General features: G+C 39.3%; 1 protein-coding gene across 4 annotated transcripts in view; it reads left to right on the forward strand.

Annotated features, from left to right (window-relative positions):
* The window catches only part of RSF1 (remodeling and spacing factor 1), a 60,857-nt gene extending 33,986 nt beyond the window's left edge, over positions 1–26,871 (forward strand). For all 4 annotated transcript variants that reach the window (XM_069016498.1, XM_069016514.1, XM_069016507.1 and 1 more), the window contains 11 exons: positions 2,218–3,944; positions 6,334–6,531; positions 7,719–7,823; positions 9,182–9,261; positions 13,965–14,019; positions 15,314–15,420; positions 18,380–18,447; positions 19,526–19,733; positions 21,468–21,691; positions 23,652–23,843; positions 25,580–26,871. In XM_069016498.1, the coding sequence (XP_068872599.1) occupies positions 2,218–3,944; positions 6,334–6,531; positions 7,719–7,823; positions 9,182–9,261; positions 13,965–14,019; positions 15,314–15,420; positions 18,380–18,447; positions 19,526–19,733; positions 21,468–21,691; positions 23,652–23,843; positions 25,580–26,154 (3,539 nt within the window). In that variant the 3' untranslated portion in view covers positions 26,155–26,871. The remainder of the gene's footprint in view (positions 1–2,217; positions 3,945–6,333; positions 6,532–7,718; positions 7,824–9,181; positions 9,262–13,964; positions 14,020–15,313; positions 15,421–18,379; positions 18,448–19,525; positions 19,734–21,467; positions 21,692–23,651; positions 23,844–25,579) is intronic.
* Positions 26,872–27,274: the final 403 nt, after the last annotated feature.

Genomic DNA, 27,274 nt, shown 5'->3' on the forward strand with positions numbered 1-27,274 from the left:
CAGGTTGCTCAGAGCCCCATCCAGCCTGACCTTGAGCACTTCCAGGGATGGGGCAGCCACAGCTTTGCTGAGCAATCTGTGCCAGTGCCTCACTACCCTCGCAGTGAAGAATTTCTTCCTAATATCTAATCCAAATCTCCCTTCTCTTAGTTTAAAGTCCTTCCCCCTTGTCCTGTCGCTCCATGCCCTTGTCAAAAGTCTTGTAAGACCCCTTTAAGTACTGGGAGATGCTTTAAGGTCTTTCCAGAGTCTTCTCCAGGCTGAACAACCTGTCTCTCAGCCTGTCTCCATAACACAGGTACTCCAGCCCTCTGAACATCTTCATGGCCTCAGTCCTACAAGTTCATGTCCCATGTATGTAATAAATAATAAAATCATTGACATTTACAGTGATTTGAGTGCTGTCATTGTGTTCACAGAACATTCCTTAGAGCCTTTCAGTTGAAAATCTGTAGTATCTCTTCTTTGTAGTCCAGGATTGCACTGAAAGCCCTACTGAGATGCAGGGAAAACATACTGGAAGACCTGATACCTGTTTGCTTTGGCCATTTTCCACGTATATTAAATTAGTTCATACAAATACATGGCAAACTGACCCAATGCTTACATGTTTTCTGCTGGCCTGATTGATTGACTTGAGTAGCATTAGGAGAGCTTGTGCATTGACTAAGTCATTTTGTGTATACGTGAAACGTTTTGTGGTAAGTTCAAGGAGTTAAGCTGTAGAACATCTGCTGATTTTTGGTATGGAGAGGTTTTGGATTCTGGTGATCCTTAATGAAATTTGGGAGAAAGCAGTAGGCGAAGGGAAGAAGTGGTTGAACAAAGTTTAGACAGACGGAAAAGAAGGGAAAGTGGAAGAATTTGGACACAGAGAAAATACTTCATTCTCACTGTTAGAGACGTATCTTTGCAGAGGCAGTTTCAAGGGCTCTGAGTGGAGATCATTCTGTGAAGGGGAAAAACCAGCCCTGAGCCTTCAAAATGTACATCTCTAAGGCACCTTACCACTTCTGGAGCCTTAGAGATACATCTTTACTGTACTGATACTGGGATTTAATGGATACATACCTTGTATTTGAAAATACAAGATCTGTGAATTCCTCCTCACTGTTCTTTTCTCAAACACCTAATTTCTTAGATGTAATAGTTATGTCCTTTCCCCTGTATATTTCTAACCACTTTTGGAAGCTCTCATCATGCAAAAAAACTACACTAGCTCTGATGGAGAGGGGTGAGATAGAAGGAAAAGAAAACATTTTGTTTGCAGTTTTGGCATGCTTGCAAAAGCACCTTCCAGGTGGCAGGAGCTGCTGTTCTGGTATATACAGTGCTATTGTATTTGCTTTTTCTAATTAGTTCTGTTTCTGGCTGATACAAAATGGTTGGTAAAATACAAACACCTGAGATATTAAGAGGCTATGGTAAAAATAAATAATGAGTTTAAGTGCATAGTGACAAAATAGCTGTATGGTTTATTCTGAATGCTGGAACTGTATACTTCAAGCCCTAATGATCTAAAACTGAGTTAGCAAAGTGGAATAACCTGATTCTTTAAGATCTGCAGGTTTTTCTGCGATATGCTGCTATTCATTGCTTGTTTTAAAAACAGCAGATGAAGTGAGTGTCGAGTATTGTCTGCATGTAGGAAATGCCTAGAGAACCCAGATGAATTTTGCTGTAGGCCATAATGCTGAGTGTTTTTTCTCTGAACTGTTGATATACAATAGTTAAGTATATCTTTAAATAAAATCATGTACAAACAGGGGACTCATTTCTCTGAGGAATTTCCCTTGAAGGCCATGGAATCTTACACGATGTTCTGTTTTCTGAAATAGTCCAGAGACTCTCGAGCGAGATTTCATGCCTCTGCCTAGGTTTTGGGTATCCTCTGGAAGTATTGTGGTAATACTGAAGAAGGGACTGAGATGTCTGTTGAAAGAAGCATAAATCTAGAGTGCTGCTGCTGGCTTCTGAAATTTAGATTTATCTTGGTATAGAATTAAACTGAACAGTGGTTCTATAGCTAAAAATTCTTAGCCCACTTATTTAATGACAGTTTTAGACAAGCCAGATTTCTACTAACTCAGTGAGAGAAGAGTCCTTTGTGTGAGACTTAGGCTGTTGGGTTTTTTAGGTATGCCTCTGTTTTAATGAAGGTGTTTGTAATCCTGTAGGTCCCATGGTTGTTTCATAGCTGTTTTTCTCTGTCAACAGAAAATCAATTGAAAATCAAAGAAGAAAAAGAGGAGGTGGAGGAACAAGTGGAATCGGAAAGCCTTCCTCCTCCTGTGGTCAAAGAAGATGAAAATACACTTAAAAGTGAGAAAGTGGAAGAAAAAGAAATTATAAAATTACCAGTAATAGTGAAATTAGAGAAACCTTCAGAACACAATGAAGAAAAGCAAACTGTCAAGGAAGAAAGTGACTCCTTTAAGGAAAACGTCAAGCCTGTTAAAGTAGATGTGAAGGAAAACAAAACAGAACCCAAAGACCTAAAAGAAGTAAAAAGCTGTATGGACAAAATAGCAGTTCACGAGCCAGAGAGGTTAGAATTTTGTGTTAATGTCAAAACTCCCCAAGACATTGTGGAGAAATCTGTGGAAGAAAGTGAAAAACTTAAAAATGACCAACAGGCAAAAATACCACTTAAAAAGCGAGAGATCAAACTGACAGATGACTATGACAGTCCAATAAAAGGGCCCCTGTGTAAATGTGTTACTCCAACAAAGGATGTCTTGAAGGAAGAAGGGAAACCAGAAGAAGAAGCTTTTAAGAGAGTCCCTACAATTACTGCTTTATGTCCTGATGGGAAAGTGCTAGTAAATGGAGAGGTTAGCTGTGAAAAAATAACCCCGAGTGTCATACAAAATAGTAAGTCAGAACACTCTGCTAGTGCAATGGAAGGCAGCACCTCATTAAAGGAGAAAAATGGAAAAAGTGGGGAAAAAGTATTAGACTCCCTAAATTCTGTTAGTAAAATTGTAAAAACATGTGAGATTGAGAAAAATGCAGTAATGGTGCTGAAAGAGATCGGGGCTGTGGTCTCTGAGGTTTCTAATCAGAAAGTGCCTTCAAAGGAGGAATCTAGTCCTGTGGAAAAAGAGTCCCTTGACAGCACAGCTACTGAGACAGTAGCAGAAGAGTCTTCAAACTCTGAAGACTGTGCCAAAACAACTGAAGAGAAGCAAGCCACCGATCTCAAAAACGACAGCCTGCCACCACCCAAAGAATGCTCAGAGAAGCTAGAGATGTCCCCAAATGCATCTGCTCCTGCAGAACTGCCTAAGCTTGCACTGGCTGATGAAGAGACTTCGAAAAGTAAAGATGAGCCTGAGGAGAAAAACAACTCTCCAAAAGCTGCTGAGATACCTCCTGCATCCACTTCTCCTGTTACAGTAGAGAAACCTGTTTCAGAAAAGGAGGACTCCGATAGTAAAACAGCTTTACCTGAGGAGAGCAAAGCAGAAGAAAAATCCAGCCCTGAAAAACAAGAGGAAGAGCCAGAAGCTGCCAAAACAGAGCCAGATAGATTAGGTGATGCCCATGCATCTAATCTAGAGGAGTCCTCAGAGAGTAAAAAGGAATCTCCAGTACCTAAAAGCAAATTTAAATATAAGCTAGTTTCTGAAGAAGAAACCTGTGCAACAGAGAATAAAGAAATAACTTCTGAAAGACAGAAAGAAGGAATTAAATTAACAATCAGGATCTCTAGTCGGAAGAGAAAGACAGAAACACCACCAGAAGAGGTCACCATTGGCCGCACATTAAGGAGGTCACCAAGAATATCCAAGCCTACTCCGAAAGTTGTGGAGACTCGGGATCAGAAGCCTGAGAAGAAGCGACCTGAAGAGGAAGAGGAGAAACCTGCAGCAGCACAAAAACCAGAACGAAAAGAAGATGCAAAAAAACAAGAGAAGGAGACAAATTCTAAAGTTAACAAGGTAAATAGAGTTTTACTACCTGGGAGTAAAGAAAACCCGCAGTCTTATCCAGAAGGAGAATATACTCTTTCATAGGAATACTGAGGATTATGTTCCTTTGGTCAGCTTTTGGAAGAAACTAGCTTTGCAATCGAGTTAGTGGACTCAACCAATTTAAAAACACCCCCTAGGAGAGTGCTAATATCTGTTGACTTTTTATAAACTTTGACAGTTTATAAAATCTGTCACTTAAACCAGCCTAAGTAGACCAAATCAACCTGAGTGAATTCTTCTAAAAAAATGACGTGATCAGATATGAGTCTGTGTGGCTGAATGGAGACTTGTAACCCCTCTGGATTTACTAGATGGATACTTGCTGGTGTATGGTTGGTCATGAACATAAGCTAAAAAGGAACCAACAAATGGTAAAGAATAAAAATATTATGACATCTATTTCTAGCTGAAGCTAAAGGTATTGTGGTGAATTCATGATGTAATTTAGCTTTTCTCACAAATGGGATACATATTTTAATGTGGGTGATGGTATTTTTTTCATTATTAATTTCTGTTTATTCAGGATAGATCTCTAAAATTACATGAGGTAAATATATCACAGGAAGTTAAACATACATTTGTATGATGTGCTTCTGAGACGGTGTATTTATAAATAACCCTTTTTTAATTTATCTTCTGTTTTTTTCTGGATATGCAGTACAAAACAAAAGAGGAACAATGAGTTTGTATTTTTAAATGCACTTTTTTTATGTCAACTTGTAAAATCCTATTAATTTTCCACTGCAACACATTTTTGACTGATGTTGTAGTTTTCCCAAAGCATTCACTCATTTAGCAAGTTTCTTTCACATACTGCTATGTTGGATAACCTTAGTAAAATGAACAGACAGTTGAGTTTTCAGTGAATTGTAACATCTATACTGCATGAAGAAATGAAAAACAAATTTTTCATTTAAAGATTTTAATTAAAAAAGAAAACATATGAAAGTAAGAGTGATTGTAAGTCCTAAAAGTCCTTAGAATTTTGAAGTACTGTTGCAACAGGTGTTTTAACTTGATCTCTATTTGTGAAAGATTAAGAGATCTAAAGATGTTTACTTTTTAGAGATATTTTAAAATAATTATGATAGAGGAAGAAGTTTGAAGCTGTTAAGTTTCTGTCATTTAAACAGGATGAATACCAGAATCTTTATTAGCTTACTTTGTATCTTGGGGTTCCTTTTCTTTATTTAAAGATGGGTCTTATAAAAACCCGATTTGAAATTATGATTCCGTATGATGAATCCTAAACCTAAACTTACACTATCGTGGATTTGGAGTACCTTTGCTGCTAAAGCTTAGAGGACAGTAAAATCTCTAAACAGGTAGAAACTGATGTTAAGAACCTGAAATGACTTTTATCAATGTGACGAATATTGCTTTGGTATGAGTCCATCCTCCAAGAGAAATAGAATACTTTGTGGATTTTAGTTTATTCATCTTACTCAGTTCTGTGAGTAGTTTAGTCAAAATTCAAAAAATGTTTTGAGTTGAAAAAGCTGGAAAAGTTATTTTCCTTTTTCAGTGTCTGTGGGGAGTGAGGGTAATGAATTGTGAGAGAATGACGGGTGTGAGAAATAAATCAGTCAATGGGAACAAAAGTTTCTTCTGTTTGACATGTTGCTTTAAATCTAAACTATCTTAGTTGCATGAAGTAGTTTAAATAATTCAGAATAGTCTTCTGAATTTTAATTGAAACCTGTTTTTCATTCAAAATGTGGTAATATATATTCAAAATATGATATTTCATTCATAATATGGTATATGATTGAAAGGGGTAGATGCCCCTTTGATTAGCAAAAAAGAAGCACCAACTGAATCATGTTTCACTTAAGAAAAATAATGAAAAAGTATAAATGTGAAAGAAGACCTGGACAGAAGTTATGCACTTAAAAGGTGCAATGATCTTTTTTCAGAAACAAACACATTTTCTAAAGTAAAATAAAATGCATAAACTCTTTGCGGGGGTAGGTGGGAGAAAAAAAAAAATCTCTTTGGGTTGAGGCAAATTATCATGAAAAAGTCAGAAAATTTAAATGTGGAATTACCATGTTCACTATGAAGTTTGCCTTGCCAAAATAGAAAAAAAGGGGCTGAGTGAAAAAATTTGTCTTCCTACTTTTAAATCTTATTTGAAAGTTTCTTTCTGCACATAGATGCAATGTTTTCTCCCTTTATCTTGCTGCATTTGAAGGATCTTAAGACAATATATTCATTGAAATGCTCTGCTGCAAATTTACTGCAGCTGTTCTGACTGAAATGAATCACTTTACTCTGGAGACAAATATTTTTTTTTAAGATCTAGGAAGAAACTGTGAGCTTCCTTTGTGTTTTTTCTTTAAATGGTGTCTCATAGAGAAGCAAAGTTCGGTGGACGGGTACACGGACACGTGGCAGGTGGAAATACTCAAGTAATGAAGAGACTGAGGACTCTGAGAGTGAAAAAAACTCTGAGGAGGAGGAAGAAGAGGAGGAAGAGGAGGAAGAAGAAGCTCCACCTGCTGATGATGATGAGCCATGCAAGAAGTGTGGCCTTCCCAATCATCCTGAGCTGGTAGGTTTTTGGGGAAAGCCTCTGTGGATTGTTGTGTCAGATTTGGTGGATTGACTTAGATGGTGCTGAAGGCACATCATCCTTCAGGGTGGCCATACGTAGGAGGGCATCTCCTAGGTTTTAGGTGGTAAACTCACGAGAGTAGATGAGTTGCCTTTGATAAGGAGGGGAGGAAGTTATTTCTCCTGTTTGCCAAAACAAAAATACCATGTTTTAGGAGGTATAACTCACCTTAGCCCATTGAGAACCAGTCTGTGTGAGGCTTTGAGATTGTGCCTGCAGTTGCAATGAATACAGAGGAAACAACATTAAAAAGATTCCCAGCAGTGTGATATCTACTTTCCAATATCTTATGACATAGCCACAGCTGCATAGTCATCTTCATTGGATGTAGCTGCATCTCACCCTGAGGACTGAGTACAGTGAAATCCCAGACACAGCACAACATGATTTTGCTGTTTCTCATGGTTCTCATTTATTTGTGGTAGATACCATCATGAATTCCTCTGTTTATCTGGGAAATCATCGTGTGCAGTCCTGATATGAATCCACAAAATAAGCCCGCTCTTGGCTGTTTGACAGATATCCTGGCACAGCTGAGAAAAAGTTTGACCTTTAGGATGTTAGAGATAAACATGACAGTAGATATACACACAGCTTATGCCAGCTTTGTTCCTCAAGTTTTATGGCAAGGGATAGCTCAAATTTTACCCAACTAAGGATGAACTTTTAGTAGTTGCCTAATTCCGGATGTCCTGCAAGCCTGCCAGACTTTGTCCCTACTGCCCAGGTCATAAAATTATCCTGACTAAGGAAATAGGCCAGGTTTCCTGCATAAGAGTGTACAGGGAAAACAGGTCATACCACATCTTGGTCAGATGGAGTTTTCCACTTAGTCTAGGGTCTGGAAAGCATTACCAGATTCTACACTAAGGGCACATAGTCTACATAGTCCAGGTAGCACTAAGTACTGAGAAGATACAGTAAGAGGAAATGTGGAGTTAGCATGGAAAACTGTGATAAATAAACTTCCCCATAAAAACCCTGCTACAGGATAAGTGGTACAGGATTTTTGGGGTTTTTTTGGCACAGTCCAAATGCTTCTGTGTTGGCTGGGGAAATAGTTCTGGAGCTTGTTACACGTTGTGAGTGCCAAAAGATATTGATGACATGTTTTGTTTGCACAGATTTTGTTGTGTGACTCTTGTGACAGCGGCTACCACACAGCCTGCCTTCGCCCTCCACTGATGATCATCCCTGATGGAGAGTGGTTCTGCCCGCCTTGCCAGCATGTATGGTTCCTATGTGACTTCACTCTTCTCCTTTGCAGCTTTCCTTGTGGTTGTGGAGATTGGCTGGGACTTTAACAAGTTCTTTCTGTAATCTTTTTCATCTGTTAACAAATAGACTGGGATGAATGGTAGGACTGCTGATCTTCTCTCCTTTCTGTTAGTAAAACTGAGTTTGTGACGTGGTTTTCTCTTTCTTTCTTCTGCTAGTGATGAGTGACTGTGTGTTGCTGACTTGTAGATGGGAATCTCCAGTCACACTGAGCATCTCCCATCCCTGATTAAATCACCTCAACACTAGTATAGTATTAAAGATATGTCTTAATTTTTCCCCAAAGAAACATGTAAGTTATCATCCTGGAGGCAGAAGCAGTAGGCAACAAGGGATGGATCAGTGGCCAGAGCAAGCAGCTGTTTCTGAAGTGCTATTCCTTCTTCAGAGATGTTTGCTCAGAAGCTGGTTAGAGAAGGCTGCTGTACTGATGAATCTCAGGGTATAGTTTGTCTCTGCTGGGAAAGCCAGGGTTGCTCTGTTCAAGTAATGGACAAGTATGAACCCTTTTTTCAAGGTTAGAAGCAGAGTTGGTACTTGGGAGGATAAGCAGGAAGTGTGTGATGCTGCTCTTGTTAAATTAATGGGAAATAATTTATACACATTTTCAGAATAATCTGCTTGATCCCAAACCCCTTCCTTGGTTTTAGAGAAATTCTGTGCCAAAAGGGCTGTTGCCCTACAATAAGCTAGTGACATTGGGCATGATGTGAGATGAGTCTATTTGGTGTTGATTTTCAGTTGTATTCTGAGGAGTGTTTTTAAGTAGTGATGATTTTGAATATGTTAGAATGTTTTCTTTACACTTGTAGTTAGAGCATATCCTTGTTCTGTTGCTGTTAAAGTACTCATCAATGTGAAAAATGACAGATGTTAAAAGGGTGAAGATCATCCTTGGAAACAGTATAATGAGAGCATTAACATGGAATAAGGCAGAATTTGTCCATTGGAAGTCATTTTTACGTACAGCTCCTTGAGTATTTGGTAAGAAAATGATCCTAAAGTGTATCTTTGTTTTTTGCTGTACTGTCCACTGAAGTCACTGAGTTCCAGCCTCATTTGCCATGGGCAGGGACACTTTCCATTAGACCAGGTTGCTCAAAGCCTCATCCAACCTTGACTTGGTGGTGGAGCTCATGTTTTAAAAAGACAGGTTTTATTGTAAAGCCTTGTTCATTGAAGAGGAGCCTCCAGTGTAGCAGGGCTTCTTCCAGGCAAATACAGACAGAGTGAATGAAGAGTCTGAATGTAGTTCAATGTGAAAATAGCTAGTTATGAAATAGACTAATACTGTGTTTCCTTCCTTTAGAAATTACTCTGTGAGAAATTAGAGGAACAATTACAAGATCTGGATGTTGTCTTAAAAAAGAAGGAGCGTGCAGAACGCAGGTACTGTTGTTTGGATGCACTCACAGCAGTGCTGTGCAGGGGGTGGTAATAACTGAGCAAGCATTAAAATAACTGGGGGCTGGGGAGAAAAGCAGTGATGAGACTAGGAATTGCTAAGACCAGTTTTGACTTCCCACCGATTATTGCTGGCTCAGTGCTGGGACAGCTTGCAAGAAGGGAGAAAAAGTCCAATAATTGGAAAAGATAAGCAAATACATTTGTACTGAACTTTAGTTAAAGTGCCTGAACACAAATTTGACTTTCTTATACCAGTAGTTAAAGGGTTTCCAGCAGTGGTTCAGCTTCTTGTGTTCAGGAATACTTCAGTAATACTGTCAGTCATGTGTAGACTTCCTGCTGTAAGCAAGGTTAAGTCTTGACTTTGCTCCAAAAGTCATCCAGATTATTGTGGGATTTGAGTGTTGTTGCTTTAGAGTCTATTAAACTCTGTCAAATGTACAAGATTATGCAGCAATTGGTGTAGGGCAGTGGGTCAGTGAAGTTTCACAGAATCACAGAATATTCTGAATTGGAAGGGACCCACGAAGATTGAGTTCAATCAACTCTTCAGTGAATGGCCCAGGCAGGGATTGAATCCACAACCTTGGCATTATTATCACCCTGCTCTGACCAGCTGTCCACCCCTGCCATTACCAAAGGCTAAATGCAAATAGATTTACTGCATTTAGGAACAACAGTCTTAATAGTTCGAACATTCTATTGGCAGTTTTCAGACCTGAGAATGAGGGACATGAAACACAGTCTGCATAATTTATATCTTTTAGGACATATATTGATTACTTTGCAGAATTTAATAACATCTGTATGCATTATTAAACAAAACTTTGCATGAATTTTATCTTAAAAGGCAAATTTCACCAGAAGGTGAGACCCTTTTAAAGAAAGTAATTGTGCAGGCTTATATTTGTGGCTGTAGTATTGAGATGTAGCGAGTCAGTGCTGGGAAGATCAGAGAACAATCTGTGTGTGCTTTCAGCTTTCTTCAAATCTGTTTGTTATTGCTGTTGCAGCAGCAACAATGATAGTGACAGATCAAGTACCAACTGTTCCTGATGTCACTACTTCTGCTCAGAGTGTATCTACATCATACTGTGGTGAAATTACCCGTTGCCAATTCTGCTGAATTTGTAGCTTTGGGAGTGAAACTATCAGCTATTTTTATGAGTGAGCTCAGCATATACACAGCCTCCATCTGTGCAGGAGTACAGGACACACAGGAACTCTGCTGCTTTGCTTTGTGGTGGGAGTGCTCATTACTAGTGAACAGTATTTTCGGATCTACTTTGGTAATTATTCTGCTGGCAAACATTACATGGCATGCAAGCTTTTGCCAGTCTGTCTTGCTTTCTTGAAATCACCAGTGTTGCATAAAAACACAATCTTCTGAGAGCAACAGGAGAGGATACAGTTGATACCATAGCAGTTTTCAGTGTCTGAAACAGATGTTTAATAACTGTTTTGCAATTTGATCCTCATACCAAATGAACCTAATGCTTTATATTGTATGTCATAAAATGGAAGTTTTTATTTAGTTATTTTTAATGTTTTTTCTTAGAAATAAGCTTGAGTTACAGTAGACTTGAAAATACAGTAGTTGAATATTGAAGTCTTCCAACTTAATGGTGTATTGTAGCAAACAGTAAGGTAAAAAGGCTGAAGGATCATAATGCCAGAGAAAATGATAGTCCTTATTACAGCTCAGTGTATAAGTTAAAGCAGGTTGGTTGTTTGGGGCACAGACATACTTGAATGTAGTGTTTCTGAAAACTCAGTATATGGCTGGTGTCTGTCGTTTTTGCAAAGAGAAGAGATCGAACTCTGTCATTATGGATCTGTCTACCTAACAAGTTCTTTGAACCAGTGTTGCTATCATGCTTTTTGAAGTAGTGATATTGTTGTGCTCTTTCCAGCTCTCAGGAGTATGACTGAGGCTGATTCAGCTGCTCAGCCGTGTGCTTGCGCATCCCCAAACTGTTACGTCACTGGTTTTTTAAATGAAACCTTCAGGTTTCATGGTGACTTACAAATACATGGATGAAGTCATACCTTTTTTCCTCCCCTTTTTCTCTTCATGAATCCAAGGCGCTACCACAACAACCTGGCTGAATTTCAGGTTTCTCATGTACAGACTAACTTCTATAATCGTGTCCTACCACCAGCTGGAGGGACTAAAGCTTTTTAGGATCCCCCTTTTAATCCATGTTAGATACTCTCAGACTTCTCAATTGAAAATCTCTCTAGGAACTACTTGTCTAATTCTCCCAGGCCAAACCAGGTGGAGTACTTGCTTTCATGCACACTTTCATGACTTCCCTGTAGAAACTCTTGCAGCTGCTTAATTGATAGAAAATATTTGCTTGAATTTGCCTAGGAAGACTTTATAACCAGTCAGTGCTTATCTGCTGCTGCCCTCTGAGATGGCTTGGTTCAAATGTTCAAACTCTTGGCTAAAGTCTTGAGCTCCTGTCTGCCACAAAAGGAATAAGGAATTCATTTGATATAATTTTGCATTTCTATTCAAGACCTTTACCCTCAGCCTTGTTCCATTTGCTGCATTCTTAAGCAGTGTATACTCAAGCCAGGGAGAAGAACAGCACAACTGGAAAACCTTGCTGATCATGTTTAAAAAAAGATGAATTTTTCTCCTGTCTCTTGATGTTTTGCATTACAAGAAATGAGAAGTTGAGTGAACCATCAAAGACACTTGCTGAATACTAAAATGTTTGCACTTCTAGTTCCTTTCTCATTTCAGCAGTTGTATTCCTTGCCTTAAAATGTTATTTTAATTCATTTTCAAGAGCGAAGTGATTTTGCACAGCCTTCTTTCTCCTCATCCAACCAATCTCATGGTGCCCAGGTGGATGAGGATTTCTTTTTATCTATCACTTAGGAGCATTTACATTAGGATACAAAACCAGTTCCTTTTATAGACAGCCAGTCATTTCAGTAGGCATAATGATACCAAGTTGTCAAAGTCCACCGTCTTTTTTGCTGTAAAACAACCTAAAATCCATTTTTACTCTTTGTAAGTATTACTTTAGGAACTGTGCTTGTTCATTTTTTTTAAGAAAATATTATTATGCTAGAATGTAATAGTGCAGAAGGCTACTCAGAAGACTTTCCAAATTTCCTTAGATTCTTTAGAACTTAATGAGAGTACTGGAAACAAAATTTTTACACACAGATGCTTCTATTTGCAAAACATAACACAATGAAGTAAACATATCTAAAATTAATATGTGTCTTGGGCATTTGTGCAGTTATGTGCATAATACATCCTGTTGCAACTCAAGTGTAGTGTGACATACGAGCACTCCCTGTAACTTCAGTAAACTGATTCTGATTGATGGAGACACTTCAGTTCAAAAATCCTGAGTCCTTCCAGACACTAGTAAATGCCACAAACTTTCATTGTGCTCTTAATTTGTTTCAATTACCCCTTTTTTTTCTTAGAAAAAGGCTAGTAGGGAGTTACAGTGATGGGAATTTGGTTACCCACACTGGTCTGCATTAGTACTTGGCTATTCTTCCTGAGACACTGCTTTTTTGAAAGCTCAGTTCAGCACCATGGAGATCAGCATCCTGTTTCTGAAGTGTTAGGAAATCCATCTCTAGTTGAGACTGACAGATACAACAGGGCTTAGAGGAGACTCGTGTCCTTCAGGAGCCAGAGTTGTCCCTGAGGCAATTCATGTGATGCAGGATGTCTGTGTTGAGGGAAGCCAAGTCTAAACTGAATTTTTCTTACGAAGATTTAATCCTGTAACATGCTGTGCACAAGGGGGACAGTCTGCTTCTCCTTACAAGAGTCTTTGCTGTATTTGAGTACTTCTCTCTCTCCCATCTTTGGTCAAGTGTTCTCTATACCAATCCATCCTATTTTTTTAGTCCTTCTCTGCAGAGCACGTCTGCTGCCCTCCAGTAACTCCCACTGGCTAGCTCTGAACTCTTCAGCTGGATCACATCTTTCTTGGAGAATGTGTGGTGCCCAGATGGCTTTAAGTACTCCAGCCAGGTGTGAACAGGGCTGACTGCCATGGCAGGTGTCCTTCAGGTGTCCTGTCAGCTGTTTTCGTATTTGCACATCCATCTGTCATCATAGTTCTTTGTGCAGCAGTTTGGCTCTGCTGATCTTTGCTCAGGCTGTTCTTCTTTGGCAAAGAATTGCTCTGTAGGCAGTTATTTTTCCCCTGGTGTTTCTAGAGTTGGTTGTTCCTGCTTGGGTCTAAGATCTGGCGTTTATCCATTTTGGATTGCATCCTATCTTTACATATTTTTTCCAGTTCAGTGTGATTTTGAATTCCCATTTTATCTTTCATCACCTTCACGATTGGTGGTAGTTGTGGATCTGACAACACAATCTTTATCACAGCATTAATATTTCTCAGTCGGTTTTTACTTTTTACACCCAAATTCAGTAATTTCTGTGGTGCCCACAGTCTTCGAGTACTGTTAATTATCAGAACTCTTTGGCTATATCTTACATTATACATGCAGGAAAATGTAATCACACGAGAATTAGCACATAATCCCAACTTCACTATCTGTTTTCACTTGGAACATCCTCTTGGGATGTTTCTGCCTAATGATAGTAAGAGCTTCAAATGGTGCTAATTACAGCATTATTTTAGATACCTGCAGACTTTCTGTAAGCTTATTTTAATTTTCTTTCTCTCTTCAAGAAAAGAGCGATTGGTGTATGTGGGCATCAGTATTGAGAACATCATTCCACCTCAGGTAAGCTACTGTTTCTATGTGGTATTATTGTTTTATTTTCCAAACCTCTCAGGGAGGAAGTTCCTCAGTGCTCTGTCAGAGGTGGTAGTAGTATCTTGGAAAGAAAAATGCATCTATATGCAGATCAGAAATAATTCTTGACCCTTCATTTTAGACAGAATATAGCAGAGAAACCAAGGGAGCTTTATGGTGTTTACTAGAGTCACCTGATGCCACACAGAGTCCTCTCCCAGTGAGAGATTGCAGAACCACCTCCCTGCCCATTACAGTTGGGTTTGCATTGAGTGCTCCAATATTCAGTAGTTTATAAAGGTGGGATTCAGTTACTTAACTCTGGTGGTTGCTGGTGCTGTTATCTAGGTCTGAGCTAATTGTCAAGGCTTTCCTTTGGAACTGATGGAAACAAACGTTTCTGGCTTATGATTCAGAGGGGAATATCTAGTATCTTTTAGCAGCATAGCATTTGCCTTCAATGAGGGGATGTTAAGGTCATGTGATTAAAAACTGTAAACATGTAGTGTTTCATTAACAGATGCTGTTTTATGGTTTCCCTTGGGAAAAGAGGAAAAATGCTTTGATTCACATGAAGAACAGCCTCTTCTCACTTAAATACATTCTAAAGCAAGTCTCTTGAAGTCTTAGGCAAATGCTTTCATCTGGAATTATATAATCTGTTCTTTGCAGCTTAAAATTGGAACTTTTGCTCATTTTAAACATAGACTTTCCACTCTGCCTGGCTGTAACAAGGCCAGCTTTTCCTCCCTGTCTCTGAATAACAGAAGAACGATAACAGATTTTACAAACTTGCAAAAGAGTCGATGGCTGAGAGCAAATATTTGAAAAATGCAGCCTGGGGGCAGATTATGTTGCTTTTAAATTAATAACTTGCAAACAATATAATAAAACTAACCTGCATTAAACTTTATTAAAACTGCACTGTGTAAAGCTATCCCTGTGCTCAGTATGTAGAAGTGGTGGCCACAGTTTGTTCATTTACTAGTCCTGGGAGTATCATCCGAGGCGTGATCTCAGCGTTGCAGTATAAACACAATGATCCAATAGCCTGAACCCTTAAACTCTGTGTTTGGAAAGTTATGTAGCCAGTAAGAGAAAAATGTGCAAATTCACCTGAACTGCTGTAATAAGTCACTATATTACAAGTTCAAATGTGCTGTGTTGGGCACATGAGCTTTCTAGACAGAATGAATAATCTGTATCACATGAGTTCAGTCATAATGACTGCGAAGGGAGGGAGAAGATAAAGCTTTTTGACACTTCTGTCTTATCTGAACAGGAGCCAGAAATACCTGAAGGCCAGGAAGAAAAGAAGAAAGATTCCAAAAAGCCCAAATCGAAACTCGAAAGGAGATCTACCAGAACACGAAAGTGCATAAGCTACAGGTAAGCAGCTTGTTTAAATAGCTTGTACAGCAAAAGTCATACTGTTGTTTTCTTTCTGAATCATTCCACCAATTCTCATGTGAACTCCTACATTTAAAAGAGAAGCCCAGCGAAAGTGTCTTTGTTCTTTCCTCTGAATATTGGTTATGCTTGGTGGTTGTGAGAGCATGAGGTGGTACAGTAAAGGGGTGATGCATTGAAAAAATGAAAAGGTATCTGGTGTTTTGTTCAGGAATAGTTGAGAAGGTTTTGGTACTACTGCAGTTTCTGAGGTGAGTTAAAGCAGGTGAATCAAACCTCTCCTTTTTGCAAGGGAAACTTCTGCTTGTGTCTAAAGGCCTTCAATTCCTTGCTCTCTTCCCCTTCCCTGATTTAGACCTTCCATACATTAAAGGGGCATGAAACTTAAAATGTAATTATCACACAGTACCTCTAAAAATGTACCTTTTTAGAGAAATCTGTAACTCTTTAGAGAAATTGTGACAAAAATGCAGTTAGTAAATGAAAGTGCCAAGATATTTGATATTTTGATATTGCGCATTCTGAAAGTAGAATAGGTCACTAAGGTTTCCAAAATTCAGCATGATCTTAATAATAACTTTTGTTCTCAGTGTATTACCAAGTTGTTTCTATAAACTGCTTTCTAAATAATACCTTGTGACACTGTATCGTCTTCAGTCCACTAGGCAAGTAGAATGCCTTTGGGATTAGAAAAGAATGTGGTTGCCTGAGAGATTGTGGGGGTTTGTCCCAGATGCATTAGGAATGGTAAAATAACCCTCTACCTTTCCAGTAGTTGCTCTATGTAGACCTTTATAATCAAAAATCAGAACACTCCAGTATTAGAACAGCAAACCTTGCAGTAATAACCATCATTGAGTTTAAAGTCAGCCTGGTTTGGTGCTGAGGAGAGGCATGGTGTTTGTATAGACTGGGTTTTCCAGCCTGGTCAGAACACTCAGTCTGACCTTGCTTAGCTGTTGGACTTTGATGACTTTTTGAATGAACGGCAGAAATCACACTAAGGAAAATGCCATTGCTGCTTTGGGAAATTTAAGTATTCCTGTAAGGAGTGTTATGCTACAGGCAAGATTACATAGATCTGCTATTGTGTTAATGGCAGGTCAGGCAGCATCTGACCATGGGGAAAAAACCCTTGCCTGTAGGGTGTGTGGCACAACTTCAGCAGGACCCATGTTGTGCAAAAACAGTACATTTTTTATTGAAAGTAATGTTCCAGAAAAATCAGTCTTCTGATCAAAAGTGATAATCTTTCTTACAGACTACATCATGCACATAAGTTTGAGCTTATAAAAATATTACATGTATCTATGTGTTAGATTTACATGTCTGCAGTGAAATTCCACTGATATCACTGAGAGTTGTGACAGCAGGGGAAAATAAATGCTAAAAGTCTTATTCCAGTTAGAAACAGATCTGTATTGTAGAGCATCCTGGTTCTCTAAAACATCTGTAATCCCTTTGTATCACCTGAGTCATCTGTTGAGTCCTCTCTTGAGCAAGTTAGCAAAAACCTGTATCGTGAATAAAGCAGCAGCAGAAGAAATTATGTTCCATTACACCTAATGGACAAGCGGCTGTCAGCTCGTGGCTGAGCTCAGGTTATTTGGTAGCAGTGGTTTTGAAAGCATTAGGTGATTTCTCACATTTTAAAGAGGGGTGGGTTTTTTAGCTATGTGGAGTGAAAACAGTGTTTGAGTAATGTGGAACTAATCTTACTAATGGACTAACTTCCAAGTTATTTCCTCGCTGGGTAAAGCTGCCTTGAGCATAGTATGCAGTTGTTCTTAAAGAATATAAAGATATCAGAAGTCCTTCACCTTACTTTTAAAGGAGAAAGTGTTTTATGCTTACTATTGGAATACAGAGTAAACTATTAGATTTATTATTTTCTTGTACTGCTGGAGGTTCCTATGGTGGGCCAGGGTAAGTATAACTGTAATCCCTCTTTCATGACTGAGAAATGGAATCTTTAATGAATGTATTGTCCAATTGTTAGTTGTGTGTATCTGAAAAAAATGCAAAAAATTAACCTTTTGGAAAACGAGAAGAAAAATTTACATCTAAATAAAATATCTTTTTTATATAGTTAATAAAATTTGTACCTTTGCATGTTGGAGCTCAAGGCCTCTATTTGTTGGAACCGGAGTTGGAATTCATAACTGAAGAAACAAACTGAGGTCATCAGTGTTGAAAGGATTGGATCTCTTCAGTTTGCTGTTCTCTTTAAATGAGTTATTCAGGGTGCAGAGGTTTATGCAGTTTTAGAAAAGCTGTTGCAGAACAAACACACTCAAATACTTTGCTTTTGTTTGTCCTGTTCAGTTATCCTATTCAGTAACATTGCATTACAACTTACTTATGTAGATTTACAAGGAACTTTGTACTTTGTGTTTTATTTTATCTGTTCAGCTTAGTATGTTGCAGATCCATAAAGTATCATGAGCTTTAAGAGTAGAAAGCAGCTATGTGAAATCAGTTCTGAAGGAAAATGTAGACAAAATAAAGAATTTTACATTGAGTTTAATAGATGATTCTCAGGCTGTTTTGAAGGTTGGCAGAGCTAATGTCATCTAATAAAAGTTGTGGAAAAAATTATGAATACTTTGTGTGAAAATGCCACTGACCATTTTAAAGAAGTCTCAGATTATATATTGTTAAATTCAGAGGCGTGTTGTGTAAAATGGAAGGGGATTTCTGTTCATATAACTCAATAGTAAGAGTGGCAGTGATAAATAATCTGCAAGCAAATAGAAATAAGAAACACAACTTTGACAATAAAATAGCCATTTTTTTTTAATCTGGCCCATTCTTTTAGTTAATTATGTATCCAGCCCACTGTCTGTGCAGTGTAACATTTTCAGATTTTGAGGTGTGTTTTCATAACGATTTAATTAAGGTTCACTTCAAAGTGGTAAATGAAAGCTGTTATTTTTAGGTTTGATGAATTTGATGAGGCAATTGATGAGGCAATTGAAGATGATATCAAGGAGGCTGATGGAGGAGGTATGTTTCTGATGTTACTTGTTTTCCATTGCAATGGTGATAAGAAGATGGAGACCAAATTTATTTTGATGCGAGAAGCAACAAATATAATCCTCTCCCTTTAAACTTTGAAGTTTGCCAGGGTTTTTTTACTGCTGTATTTTTGGACATGAAGTAAATTTCCCTTAGGAATGGCCATCCCAAGCTGGCAAAAGGTGTCAGAAAATTAGTAAAAAGTTGATAGTTAAATTCAGCCTGTACAGGTTTTTATATATCTAATGAGTAAATTCTGGATTTGAGATTGGAGTGGCAGCAGTGCTCTTGACATTTGTCCCCTGTAAAAAGAGGGCTCACAAACTGCTCTGCAATTGGATCCCCTGAAGACTACCAACACCAAATTTTCTTAATATTCATCCAGCTCTATAAGCACTTCTGAGCTGAATGTGAGTAAAGTGAAATTCTGTTCTTTGTTGCCTGTTAAGGCAAAAGAGATCTTCTGCACTGAGGGATGGAGGTGGATTTGTGCTTCTGCATCACCTTAACTTGTCTGGAGAAAACAGTCGTGAAGTGTTGTCCTTCAGTTGTTTGGCCTGTGGCATTTCCATGCACTCACCAGATTCAGAAATTCATGGATGTAGGTAGACAGTCTGAAAATCGTGTGTCTGTGGGTGTGTAACACAAGGTCCACTACAGTAAACATAACCAAGTCTCGACACGGAAGCAACTTTTTAAAAACTACTTCCTGGCCAAACAGCTACTCAAACACTTAATCTCCCAAGAAGGGTATTCAGCATTACAAAAAAAGTATATTTTTTGATAATTGCCCTCTCAAAAGGCACTGGCAGGGTAATAATGTGGGTTGGGGTTGAGCATCAGAGTGCTGACACTTAAACATGACCTTCTGCATGGACCACAATATTTCCAAGCGACCACAGCTGGGCTGTGTGTGTCAGGAGCAAGACTCTGGACAGAGTCTTGCTTGACAAAAAATATTCTGCTTTACAGAAAATAAACTGAAGTTAAGCACATGCAAGATCTGTGGAAAGCTAAGCAAGAAAATAAACTTGCTATTGATTCCCCTTTCTGTCTCTGAATTCAGGCATTGGCAGAGGCAAAGACATGTCAAATATCACAGGTCACCGTGGAAAAGACATTTCCACAATCCTAGAGGAAGAAAGGAAGGAAAACAAGCGACCACAAAGGGCTGCTGCAGCACGACGCAAGAAACGACGGCGACTAAATGACTTGGATAGTGACAGTAACATGGATGAAGAGGAGAGTGAGGATGAATTCAAGATCAGTGATGGGTAGGTCTGCAATTTAACTTCCACCACAAATCACTGACCTCTACAGGCTTCTGTGACTCTGCAGTGCCTCTGAAATGATCATCAGGAGCATGTTCCCAGTGCTGGGAACTACACAGTGCCAGTAAAAGTCACAGAGTGATAGAATGATTTGGGTTGAAAGGGACCTTAAAGATATATCCATGCAGTTCCAAACACCCTACTATGAGGTCCTCCTTACCTAGGGGAGCATCATTGTACTGGAAAAACTACACTCTGGATCCATGTGCTGACATCATCCAATCTGAATTTCAAGCATAACACAGTCTGGAAATGTTACTGGGATGTTTGAGGCCTCACTACAGGCTTCTGTTGGTGAAGGAGCCAGATGGGCTCAGTTCTCTGGCTGATGTGACTGTCCAGCAGAAATCCTTAACAAAAAAATGTAGCTAAAATGAGGCTGCTTGTTTCCTTTTAAAAATAAGAGCTGAAATTCCTATTTTGTGGGATTTTTTTTTGGCCTGATTGTCATTTAGAAATTGGAAGAGGAAAATTTTCATTATTTAGAGCATGCAGAACTTGACAGGCAGATTCTGAAATTAGTTCTTGATTGCTGCTCTGTAGGAGGTAGAGTTTGAAAACAGCGAAAGAAGTGGCTTATGCTGTAGAAAACAAATACATGTCATGTGAAGCTTTAAACTACGTGAGTATTGCTCTGGCTGACTGAAACTCACTTTCCACAGAATTTCTCATCATTCAGTCTGGGCAATTACTGATGTTAAAAAAATTGATAATTTTAGATTAATTTTGTGTCTCAATGAAGCAACATAATAAAGCAAGCATGAGGCTGTAGGCTCTTCACCAGCAACATTTAAAGCTTTACACCAATCACTTGAGTCAATTTACTAAGTGTATGGAAAATCTATACAAGATAGATGCAAATTTTGAGCTTTGTTTTTCACCTGTGACCGTGCCGAGGACATTTCAGTGGCACCCTGAATAATTGAGCTACGTGTGCTGGAAATTTCCAATCAATGAGTGTAGCTTGTGGAAATGTCATAGAATTAATAGTGCATTGATCTATTAAAGTGTACTCATGCATTTTCAGCTCCATCCTCTGCTTAGGGCATTCTGGATCTTACACTGGAATTTAGATTTGCCTAGCAGCCACATGCAAGTGCCTGTGTACCTTCAGTGCTCAGTGGTTTTTAAAAAAGCCTTGGCTCCTTGGAAATCGTGGGAATGTTACAAGTTTATGAGGTTGTGAGGTGCATGTTTTGCATTAGAGCCACAGTTTTGTGTCAAGACACGATATTCTAATTCTCAGAAATTGTATGGGGACAGTTCTTGGTTTTTGAAGGAGAGGTCAGCTTTGCTAGAACATGCTTGGTGTTTTTTCCCCTCCACAGGTACTGCTATGCAGACATTACATTGCAGTGAACCATATGAATGCTCCAGAATCTGTCCTATGTTAATGCCTCCTGCAGTGTTGGTTTGACAGAGTGTTTATATCCACCTGCTGTTCTGGTCTGCTGTGTAATGTCATGCACTATGGAGCCATATCCCAAATACACAGCTGAAACCTTCTGTCAGTGATGGCAGCTTGCTCTCTCTGGGTCTTTGCCCCTCGTTACAAGATTTGTGCTTTTTTTGTTTTGTATAAAACGACACTTATCACTTGCTTGTAAAATACAAGTACCATTTCAGTCCTTTCGTTTTGATACCTGTCTCTGTTGTCTGGGGTTTTCCTTTGTACAGATCTCAGGATGAGTTTGTTATATCAGAGGAAAATCTAGATGAAAGTGAAGATGACCCACCATCAAACGAGGACAGTGACTCCGAGTTCTGTGCCCGCATCTCCAGGCGACACCTCTCTAGGCCCATGAGGCAAAGCAGGCGGTTACGAAGGAAAACAGTCAAGAAAAAATACTCTGAAGATGATGAAGATGAAGATTCTGAGGACAATTCAAGCAGAGAGTCTGGTGAGTACAAGCAATCTTAGATATTTTAAGTACTCTGTTCTGGAGAGAGGAAGACTGGGAGTCTGAGTTCCTGTCAGGACTAAAACTAACTTTTTTTGCTTGCTTTGGTCAAATCAGATATCATCTTTGCTGTGAAGCAGTTTGCTGCTTGTTCTGCTGTTGGTGTTTTTCAGGAAACTGGTATTAAACACTAGGTTCTTGGCATTTCTAGGTAGATATGTATTTAAATAAATGCTTGTCTTATGATTCTACAGGCCACCTTTGTGGATAGTTGCAGCTACCTCTGCACCTCTCCTGTTTGGCACATGATTACAGGAAAGAGGAGGGAGACAAAAGTGTGCTTCTTTATAGCTACTAGAAGACCTTCTGAACACATCTATGAAAAAGATTCTGAAAGAAACATTTTCTGTCACTTTTATGGAAGAAAACTTCAGTTGTATGGCATTCTGTGTTTTCTGGCAGGCTTGAAGGCAAAGAATAACACTGTGAATCTCTCTCTCCTAAAATTATCCTTAAAATCTTTAGTAAATGAAGACTCTTGCATCACAGGAGAACCTAATAATTCACTTTATTCTACTTGTTCTTCAACTATTTCATTTTCTGTTGGCACGGTTTGAAGTATGAGAATAGTACCTGCAATACTTAAACCTTTTCATGATCAGCATCTTTCTCTGAAGACTGTCCTCCTTGTTTCTGCCTCATTTGAGACACAGACTAGAAAGTGCCATATACATGAGCACTCATGTTTTCTCACTCTTATTGTGAATTTAAGGTTCTAGCTATACTGGAGTGTTAACTTGCTGCAGTGTGTGTTATCTTTCCAGTGTTTTGTCTGTCTGTGTAGAATATAGATGATGAACATGTTGGAGTAAGTTGCTTTGGAGTACTGATTTCCAAAAGGAGGGTTCATGCATGGACAGATGAAGACAGCTATATGAGTGGTTAGAGTGAATGTTGTCTCCCTGTCCTCAATGCATCACTGCACTGATCATAAGCTCTTATCAATGACAATACTGGCAGAAATCTAAAGAGGTTGCTTATCTGTTCTATAATGCCCAGGAGCAAGTGTTTGTTTCCTGGTGGACACATATCTGTGATAAAATCAACTGATTTCAGTATAATTCCATATATATCTAAAAGTATAATCTTAACTGTGTGTTTCTATTTCTCTCTCACCTTTATTATTGTCCATCAGGATCCTGCTTTAAGCCTGTTTTGAGTTAAGGAAATCAGGTGCCCTGCAAGTGGCTTTGTTTTCAGTCTCCAGAGATGGAATTTCTTTCTGAAGCTGGTTGTTCTTGCTGACTTGCTCTGTTTCTTTGTCTAATGTTTTAGGAAGTAAAGAGGATGCCACTTTGATCTGTGACTCATGTCAATCACTAACTTAGGAACAGTGTGTGACTTTTATAGAAATGTATCTTGGGATAATTGTTCTGGCATAGCTCAGTGAAAAGCAACTGAAGTTGATTTGAGGCTATTTTCAACTGATGTAAATAAATTTAATTTTTGAAGACATTAGCTGCAGTAGACTGGTGCAGGAAGAATTGTGATTACTGGTAAGTTTCTTCTGTATGGTTTCTGTTTTAAGCAAATTCATGATTGAGGGAAACTGATTTTTGTTGTTAACCGATATAGCTCAGGTCTTGGAGTTTCATCTTGTCAGTCGTTTTTCATCTACCTGTTCTTAAAGTCTTCTAGTAAGAGTCCAATTTGTTTAAATTTTAAATGCAGAACAGACTCTCCTGAGTCACTGGTAACATGCACCATCAACTCCAGTTCAGTAAGTGAAGTGGTTGTTTCCACTGTCAGGAGTTCTAGAGATGTCTTTGACACCAACAGAGATGAGGCAACAAAAACACTGTAAGGAAAAATACCTGAATTAGGAAACTTAACTAAATTTTTTTTGTGAGGCAGTTTTGCTTTGATGGAATAATGCATGTCACTGTTTTGTTCTGTACAGAGAGTGGTGATTACACAGATTACAGTGATGATGATTACCTGGAAACCAGGAGGAGAAGATCAAGACGGAATCAGAAGAGACAAGTTAATTATAAGGAAGATTCAGAAAGTGATGGCTCACAGAAAAGTGTCCGATATGGGAAGGAGTTGAGAAGAGTTCATAAACGCAGGCTCTCCACTTCAGATAGTGAAGGTAAAATAAACAGTCTGGCATTTCCAGGAGCTGGTGTATGTCAGCATTAGCACGAGGGAAAAGCTATATAATTCTGAGATTTCAGAGAATTGTCTTTCTGGAGTTTCTTGATGTTTCTCAGAGACTCTTTCCTTCTGAAACAGCCCACTGGTACTTCATGATGCACTGAGTCACTTCTCAAATTCATAATTGCCCCTAATCCTGACTTACAGGTCTGAATGTACTGTGCCTGGCACAGAGTGTTGGGATTCCAAAATTGGCACTAATGCAACTGTTTCACCATGTTTCTCTTAAGAGGTCACAAAACTGCATCCCACGAGCCTCTAAAGATTCTCTTATGTAAGGGGAAGGGCATTGCCTCTGGTGACTTGACTGTGTTTGTGCTGGTGGTTCAGATTCATGCCATCTCCTGTTTAAGGAGCTGTGCAAAGTGCAGAGGAAGCCTCTCTCAGTAATGTCAGTCACACTGTGAGTGATTGGTGTGCTTTGTGATGTATAACTAATTAGCTTTTACGAAACCCAACCACTGACTTGGGCTGTTTTGGACTGTGGGTGCCCAGCTTATGAGACCTTAGGTCCGGCTTTCCAAATGCTGAGCGGTGCAGGTTGTGATGGATACCAGGCTTCATCAGAAAATGAGCCATCCTTGACAGCCCAAGTGCCTCAGTTTTGGAAGGGCTGTCCTGAGACTACAGAGTGGTAGAGTATCCTCTAGGTGAAGAGAAACAAGTATGTGATGCAAGTGTGTAGTATCTCAAAAGCATGATCTTCAATACAGCCTGTTCTCAGGAAACCGCTCTCTGGTGGGTTTTGTTTTTCCCAGCACTAGTGGCTTTAAACATTCCTTGATTGACATTGTCTTTTCTTCATGAAATCCCATCTGCTCAGATATTTTTGGTACTGGCTTTCCATGCATTAAAATCAGCACCATTTAGCACCTTTCCAGCACTCTCCCACAGTTCCCACAGTATATCATAAAATGCATAAGAGCATTACTGGAATTGTAATTACTTTGAAAATAGAGGAACACTGACAGTCTCTATCAACTTGAACCTCCATTAAATAATACCCTTTAAAATGAAAATTCATGATTTGTAATGGAAATCACAAAGACACAACAAATTGTGTTTGCCATTTGATTTTTCAGTTTCCATCCCTTCTCACCACAGCCATCAAAGATCAGTGTAAAGGCTGTCAGTGCGTAGGCAATAAAACCAAGCTTCCCCTTAAAGAGCAGCAAACTTGAGGTGACAGGCAGCGTTCCTTTACTTTAGAAGTTGTATATAATTTGGGGGTGGCAGGGGTATAGTACAGCTTTGTGTGTGTGTGTGTAGATATATGAATTTTATGACAGAGCAGCCATTATTTGGGTTCTCAGTTTCTGTCAGGGTGCAAATAAAGCGCATACTGTGAGATGAGGAATGCAGTTCTGCATTATTCACAGCATGGAGTTACCAATTTTAGGGGAGAATACACCTACTTCCAAAGCCTCTGGTACGCCTCATCTTGGAAACAGAATATCCATAAGTTGTTGATACTTGCTACATTAGAAGTTTATTTAAAAAGTAAAAAGAATGCAAGCGTTTTGGCTGGGTTGGGGAACCTGGGGAAGGAGACAGAAATGTGTGTGCTGAGAGAGAGAGAGCTGTCTTGTTAATGAGTGTGAAAGGTGAAAAATAAAGTGTAGATGTTGCACTGAGATTTGCTAATGGCTCTAAGTCTACTGCTTCTTCCAGAGAGCTACACATCTAAGAACTCTGAAGATGATGAATCCACAAAGGAGTCAAAGCGATTGATTCGAAAACGTCGGCGAAGTACGGATGACTATTCTGAGGAAGAGGGAGAGGATGAGGAGGAAGAAGGGAAGCCTGTCCGCAAACGCCTGAATCGAATCGAGACTGACGAGGAAGATACCTGTGAAAACGCGAATGATGACACAGAAACCCCCGCTCCTGCAGATAAGCTGCCAGCAGCACAAGCCCCCCAAGACAACCCCAAGAAGCACTGCTACCGGATAGAGAGCGATGACGAAGATGACTTTGATAACGTAGGGAAAGTAGAGAGCCCTTTGGACTACAGCCTGGTGGACTTGCCTTCCACCAATGGACAGAGCCCAGGGAAAACCATTGAGAACTTGATTGGCAAGCCAAGCGAGAAGACCCAGGCTCCCAAGGACAGCACAGCCAGCGCCAGCCTGGCGCCCAACGGGACAGGGAGTGGGCAGGAAGCAGTAGGGCCGGAGGAAGATGAAGATGAACTTTTGAGAGTGACTGACCTTGTTGATTACGTCTGTAACAGTGAACAGTTATAAGACTTCCATTTTTGTGCTAATTTATTCCACGGTAGCTCATACCAGCGGGCCAGTTATTAAAAGCTGTTTTATTTTTCCTAGAAAATTCTCCACTACAGTATCACTTTCTAGAAGCAAGAATTTCACCAGTCCTGCAGTCTTTCTGTGAAGTGACCAGTTTTGAACTTTGAATTGCTGTAAATTCCCTCTCTTACCCCCCCTCCTCCTTCCAAGTCCATGGTCCTGGGTAATTTCACTCACAAAAACCTTATAACAACAAGAGATTTGTATATTTTTGACTTTATATTTCCTGAGTGCATACAAATTTGTGGAAATGGGTGGCCTAAGAAAGCATTCCAAATCAGTCAGGGCCCAAACCGGAACTGGGGTGGGTTTGACTCAAGGGGTGGGGGGATGGGAGGGGGGTGGTGCAGAAGCACTTGTGCTTTAGCTTTTTCATATGAGATATATATTATATTTAAATGTTCACAACTTAGATTACAACTTAACAGACAGTTAAAAGCAAAATTAATGTCTGTACTGTCGCATTTTGTGAGTTGTAGGTTAACATACCATAGCTCATTTTAGTAATCACCTTCATGGAAGCAGTTTGATTTTAATACTGGAGGCAAACAGAATTATTAGAGGCCAAGAAGGTACCATAAACAAGAACTCTGCTATCCATTATGACTTGCAGACTTTCCTAATAAACATCCTTTAAAGTGTTTGTACAGTGAAGTGTACTGTAATGAAGTTTTTGACAGTCGAAACACTCTAGCCATGAATTTCTGAAGCGATCTCATGCACAGTTCATCAGATGGCCTTCAATGCACAGTGTCTAGTGGGAGGACGTATTGACGTCAAGTTAGTCTGTAAGCTGGATGCCAAGTAAGTGTGTAACACTGCAGACTTTTACAGACAAAAGAACACTGCAGTCGCTGCCCGGCCACGTGAGTTTCACCACCAGTTGGAGTATTCTGAACAAAATGTGTTTGTACAAACAGCATTGACCACAGAATGACAGTGCATCAGAGGATGGAGGGATTTTCAAATAAACCATGACTGGTCCATTCATGCCCTTAATATCTACTTCAAATTGAAGTAAACAAATGGAACAGTTTTCCTTTTGGAGGTTTCCTGT

This window comes from Aphelocoma coerulescens, chromosome 1, assembly GCF_041296385.1.
Source record: "Aphelocoma coerulescens isolate FSJ_1873_10779 chromosome 1, UR_Acoe_1.0, whole genome shotgun sequence".
NCBI lineage: Eukaryota > Metazoa > Chordata > Aves > Passeriformes > Corvidae > Aphelocoma > Aphelocoma coerulescens.